Below are 6563 nucleotides of genomic sequence, written 5' to 3'. Positions count from 1 at the left end.
TAGCATATATCTTGTGCGAATAGGAAGCTCTCTTAGGGGTCCGAATTTAGAGTTTAGGTTGTGTCCTTTGATTTTAAAAGTGATTTTAGTTTAAGGGTAACTAGTAGTAACCTAAGACATTTCTGGCAAGGCAAGACTTAGTACTTAAGCAGTCTTCATGACTCACCTCTCTTACCTGGGACTTGTCTAAAGTGTGAATCTTGTATATCTTTTACACTAGAAAAACTTTTAGAAACAAAGATGTCTGGTTATTCATATAGGTCTTCTAGGAATTTTAATTTTGATAAGCAACTTACTTACAAAGGCATCAAAAGAGAACATGATAAAGCTAGAAGGAAGTCTTGTTCATTTTATGAATTTGATAGGATTGAAGATGATTTGTATAAACAAGCTAGTGAAAGTATTCCATTCTTTGGTGATGATATTGGTGCATTAACATACCTAGCTTGGGAAAAGGAAATTAATGACATGCATTCATTCATGGTTAGGAAAAGTAAATCTGAATCTTTCTATTCTAGAGATAATGAATCTTATATTCTTAGTCTCTATACTTCTAGTTTTGAAAAGCATGCAAGAGAGTGGTGGGATGATAGGCAATATCATGTTAAGATAGGTAAAAAATATCCCATTCATGATTGGAATGAATTGAAAGCTTGTATGAGAAGAAAGTTTGTGCCTCGAGAAATTGAAAGAAACTTAGAACTTATGAGAGAGCTTATTAGAAAAGGTGAGTCATTCATTCAAAATATAAGTGGGTTCACTCGTAGGGAAAGTGAGTTTCTAGAAAAGCTTAAGAGGCTATGGGAAGAGACAAGCAAATATAGAATTGAGAGATTAAAAAGAGAAAAACAAAAGCAAGAAGTACGAGAGAAAAGAGAAAAAGAGAGAAGAGAAAAAGAAAGAAGAGAAGAGGAAGAACGAAATAGAAGAGAAGAGGAGGAAAGAAAAAGAAGAGAAGAAGAGAAAAGAAGAGAGAAAGAGAGAAAAAAAGCACAAAGAAGAGAAAAGGAAGAAGTTGAAAGAATAGAAATGGAAGAAAAGAAAAAGCAACTAAAGGCAACATCTCCTCCTACCCTAGAAGCTAGATTCTTAAGGGGAGGTTTTCTATCCTCTCACTTTTCTCCATTTATATTTGAATTTCCCAAATTTCACTTTTCTTTCAAAGAATTTGCCACTCAATCTTTAAAAATGTTATCACTTTCAACACATGCAAAGTCACAACTTGGGTTATGGTTACCTTTATGGTTACCAATAACTCAAGATACAAATAAAATTTCAAATGAAGAAAGGTTTCTTTATTATATTAAAATTAAAAATTTCAAAATTAGGAAACCTTCTTCTACACATATTCTTTTATATATCTTATTGGGTCAGAGAAAACTAATTAGAGATATGTTTGATGCTTATTGCAGATGGATATTTGACGCAGGAGGAACCCTTGTGAAGCCAACAAAAATAAGTCTTCAGAAGCACCATCAGATTTGAGGACAAATCCTTTCCAAGGGGGAGGGGATGATACAAGAAGGCCTAGCACCATTGGACCTATCACAAGAGGGATGATCAAGAAGCTACAAGATGAGTACTCTCCCAAAAGCCAAACCCTCTTTGCTATCTTTGGATGGAAGATTGGAGACCTAGAAGATGCTTTTAAGATGCCAAAACATGGAGAAGGGTAAAAGTGGACTTTGGCACATGGGGGGGGTGTGCGCATAGTAGCCTAAGGGGTAGTATTAGCTTATTTTAATTCCACTTATGCGCCTATGTAATAAGCCACATGAATAATATGGCTTCTAGAAAGCCATCACACTTTGCACATGTGGGTGAGGTGGCACTTGATCCGTATTTTGTGGATCTCCTTACCTCACATGCATTGCATTGACTTGAGATTTAGCTATATAATATCCTAGGATAAGCATGCATTTCACTTTTGGAAATATATAGAAGATGAATTCTGCACTTTGCAATTTTCTCTCATCCGAAAGTCCTCTCTACTTGCTTGCTCTTCCATTGCTATCTTCTTCCATTGTGGAAGTCGCCTGAGATAGCCTACCATTCCCTCAAGCCAACTTCCACTTCACTTCACCCTAATCACTTCAATCCGCTGCAAACATTTCATTCAGTCCAACCAAAACAGAGAGCCTTCTCTGCTACAACTTCTCCAGCACTGAACAATGCTTTCCTTACTGTTCCATTGATTCTTCAGTTGCAGCAGAGCTGGTTGCTTCCTCCAATCTCACGGATCTGCTCCTATGCATCCTCCTTGATGCATCAATAACCGTACGCTCTTTTTACTGTTAAGACTGATCTGAGTTATTGTTAATAGTAATTATTCTATTATATGGTTCATCGCTATATTTTTGGGATGTTACAAATAACATGTTTTAAAATAACGAAATTAATTGATAACAAAACTATTTATATTAAGAAAACTTGATATTAAAATAATTAAGACTTACTATTTTTAAATTACTATTGTTTCTAAAATTTACAAATTTGTTAGTTTTTATACCCTAAATCTAAATTGATAAAAAATGAAAAAATATTTAAGTTAATATTTTCTTGATTCTTAATAATACAGAACTAATAATAGTCAAACTTAATATAATGCATAGAAGACGCACATTATATTTCTGTTAACATATTATTTTAATATTTAATTTAGTTCACCATGTATGATTTGGTCACTCTCAAGTAATTATGGCATTATATTTCTGTTAACATATTATTTTAATATTTAATTTAGTTCACCATGTATGATTTGGTCACTCTCAAGTAATTATGGATATGATGTTTACATTATGTGATGATTTTGCTACATTTATAATATAATAACTCTGATGGGACTGTCAACTACGTGAATATATGATCTATTTTGTTGTCTTGCAATTTAATAATATAATGTTAATTATAATTATTAATCATTTATCCAATTTTCTTATTTTTGGTTTATTTCCTTTTTTATAGTATTTCTGGTGAAGATTACTTTTCATCAATTCGTTATTATTAAAGTAATATATAAAATTTTCTATTATACTTATATATTTGTTTTCTGTTCAATTTTTATGATTTTCTATTATACTTATATAATCATTGAAACAAAATTTAAGTGCGATTATAATCCAAATCAGAAATGAGTATTACGTTTTGTTATGGTGTTATAGCCTTTTGCGCATAAAAAAAAAATTATTTATTATTTTTTCTTTTTTATATAACCTTCTAAAATATAATTTAAAAATATATTAAATACAAATATATATAAATATAAACTTTAATATAACGGTTTAAAAATATTTTTAAATCTAACTCAATCTTATAAAACCAATTTATAAGATGAAATTTAAAATATTAGCAAATAACAAACAAAATATTTAATATATTTTTTAATATAAACTTTAATATAATGGTTTAAATTTTTTTTAAACCTAACTCAATCTTATAAAACTAATTTATAAAGTGAGATTTAAAATATTAACAAGTAACAAACAAAATTTTAATCATCATTAAATAACACTCTTGAATATATATATATATATATATATATATATATATATATATATATATATATATTTGTATATATAATATATGTAATATTCCAAAAATATAGTATAATATTATATAAAAGAGTCATCACAGATATGGTACAACAGTTATTAACTATCATATAAAGTAAAAACTTACAGTCATCCAAAATAACTATAAACTTTAAACTTTATATACATAATTCTAAACTAAAACTATTTACAAATACTGCTCTGAAGAAACTACACCGCAACATCGCCCCCATCAAGAGCCTGCGTCAGAGACATCTCATCTCCCTTTGCTCACAGCCACAATATGATCATAACGAAGAGAAAAAAAAGAAAACATACAACACAAGCACATATAGAAGGGTAAGGTAGAAGAAAACAAATAATGATATATGAATACATATTAGACATTCTTGTAAGATACACACACAACACATAAAACCAAACTAAACTTTATATATGACCACCCCATGAGTTGACCATCCGGATTAGTATAAATATTTAGCTATGGTAGTTCGTGCACTTGTTCTAGTGAAACAACTAGCCCACCCCAAGCTACCACACAAGGTAAAGCCCCTAGGCTAGAACCCCATGCTATTCTCACGACATGCCTCACCCTTCTCTACTTGAGAATAGGTGACCATTAGAATGTCAGGATGAACTCCAAGACTGAGCTTCCCATATTCATACTTACAAGCTTTGAAACCACCATTGAGAAATTTCTCCTTGGAATTCTCTTCAACACCATTTGAAACCATGATTGAAACTATATACTTCTACTTTGATACTCATATAAACTCATACACAATCATACATCATCCACAATTGAATTAATACATACTTGAAACAAACCAAAATAAAGAAGAAAAGAGTTGAGCGAATACACTCGCTTAGAGCATACACTCGTTGAGCGAACAAAGAGTTCTCTCGCACAACGACATAACTCGCTCAACGACATAACTCGCTAGGCGAATTTCCTAGACAGTGGTCCATACCTTCTAAGCACTCACTCAACGACACAACTCGCTAGGTGATAACGGTTGATTTCACCGTTATCTGTGATGCAATTTTGATAGTAAATGAACCCTTTTTGACTTTGAAGCTTGCTTAAAGTCTTGCTTTTAGTTAAATTGTGTGAATAAGAGAATTGAGGTTATACTTAATGATTTTTATCACTAATCCCCTTTATTTTGTAGGATATTGGTATGTTTTAGAAGAAGAGCAAAAGTATCAAGGAAGTGGAACTCAAGAGGGACAACAAAAGCACCCACTACAAGAAAGAATTGAATTACATAACGTATATACGAATATATCCGTATATAATGGTTTTAGAAGAGCTAAACAAAATATCCTGCATATAGCAGTTCCCCTGAAAATGCACAATTCATACAAGCAGACCTGAACATTATACTAAACATTCACAATTCATATAAGAATTGCACATTGACATATAAAACCAATAAGCATTTCACATACACTTAATCCACAAAGGAAACATTGTACATGAATACATAAATATTGTTTACATCAATATAAGTGCAAGATGATTAGGTAAGTTCTTAAGTTGGTTCTGGTTCTAAATAAGTTCAACAATAATGAAAATAAGTTCTATAAAATGCCTAATAATGCATATAATTGATAACAGTTGAAAAACTGTTATTTTTATACTTAAAATTGACCTTAAAGACAACCTTTATGACTTAGAAATTAGCTTGGAATCATGCTTTTGTTTATGTTTTTGAAATAAGAGAGTTGGATGGGTTTTATGCTTGGTTTTCCTTGTTTTTGCAGGTTTTAAGATGAATTGGATGAAAGAAGTGAAGTAGGAAGAAGTTGGAATCAGAAAAGGAAGTGAAAAGTGCACAAAAAGAGAAGACACGAGTACCGCTCAACGGAAATTACTGCTGAGTGGTGTTCTAGAGGTCCCGTAGTCACCGCTGAGGGGCAAAAATGTAGCTGAGCGTCAAATAGAAGAACGCGCACTTACCGCTGAGCAGTATTTACCGCTGAGCAGTATTTACCGCTGAGCGCCATTCTTTCAACTAAAATAAATCAACTTTTTCTAAAAGAAACCATCAATCACTGTGAGCACCTTTTGGACGGGGCTTCCCACCAACTTTCACCTAATCACTTCTTCATTTCTCAAAGAAAAGTGCTTCCAAGTCACATTCTGTTGCCAAGTCTCCGCACGTCCCATCATCCTATACTCTCACCTAGTCTACTTCTCATTCCATTAAAGCAAAAGAAATGCAGGCACGTTCCTTCCAGCAACATGAATCACCGTTTCCAGTATCACATTCCCGTGCACACCACTTACGCATGCTACTGCCAAATGAACTCTCCAAGCCAAAATAAATCAGCTCCTTCTCTTCGTGTGCACTCCATCCGAGCCGTCACACAATCCCCTTTTCCATTGGTAGACCGAAAACTTAAATAAAAAGTGCATGGACCAAAATGAAAGCAACGCATTGAATGTCCACACTACTATTAAATCAAATAAAATGAAATGTGCTGCAACATTTTTTAGACCGTGGGTATCTTTTTCTCCCAATCAATCACCGCATCTCAACGCATTCCAGCACCGTGCGGCAGCCATGCTCACTCCAACTCAATCACCATGTGTGCCTCATTTACTGGACGTGGCATTGATGGACCGAAACTTTGCTCCAAAAATTTCATGAACTCTCTTTCATTTTCCAAAGAAACGTTCTAAGAAAGCCAAGTGAAATCATTTGTACTGCTAGAAAAACCGAGAGCTCTTCCCGTGTGCCATGAATTAGCGCTTCAGTTGGACGTGTTGCTCTCAACAACATTCAACCGCTCCATTCATTTAAAACATCAATCAACAGTGCAATAAAAAATGAAAATGCAATGAGGATTCAGCCAAAATGAATAAAACATCATCTCTTCTTTTTCTCCATTGAAGACAACGTTCTCCCAAAACCAAAACGAAAGAAAATTCGGAGAGAAAATCCGTAAGGGGGGTGGCCGCTGGACAAGGGTCGTGTGTCCTCCCTTTAATAAGGGTGGGGTCCA

The 6563-nt window shown here is 33.3% G+C and overlaps 1 protein-coding gene across 1 annotated transcript; it reads left to right on the top strand.

Annotated features, from left to right (window-relative positions):
* The first annotated feature begins 240 nt into the window (after window positions 1-240).
* On the top strand, window positions 241-1485 carry LOC148192863 (uncharacterized). The gene has a single exon (XM_088098508.1). The coding sequence runs from the start codon at window positions 241-243 to the stop codon at window positions 1483-1485; it is 1245 nt and encodes a 414-aa protein (XP_087954634.1).
* The last annotated feature ends 5078 nt before the right edge of the window (window positions 1486-6563 follow it).

This window comes from Vigna umbellata, chromosome 9, assembly GCF_029865625.1.
Source record: "Vigna umbellata cultivar VRB3 chromosome 9, Vumbellata_1.0, whole genome shotgun sequence".
Lineage (NCBI taxonomy): Eukaryota > Viridiplantae > Streptophyta > Magnoliopsida > Fabales > Fabaceae > Vigna > Vigna umbellata.
This window is presented reverse-complemented; position numbering and strand designations above follow the sequence as displayed.

Bases quoted from the DNA above. Each gene is read 5' to 3' on its own strand.
- LOC148192863 (XM_088098508.1), top strand. From the start codon at position 241: ATGTCTGGTTATTCATATAGGTCTTCTAGGAATTTTAATTTTGATAAG.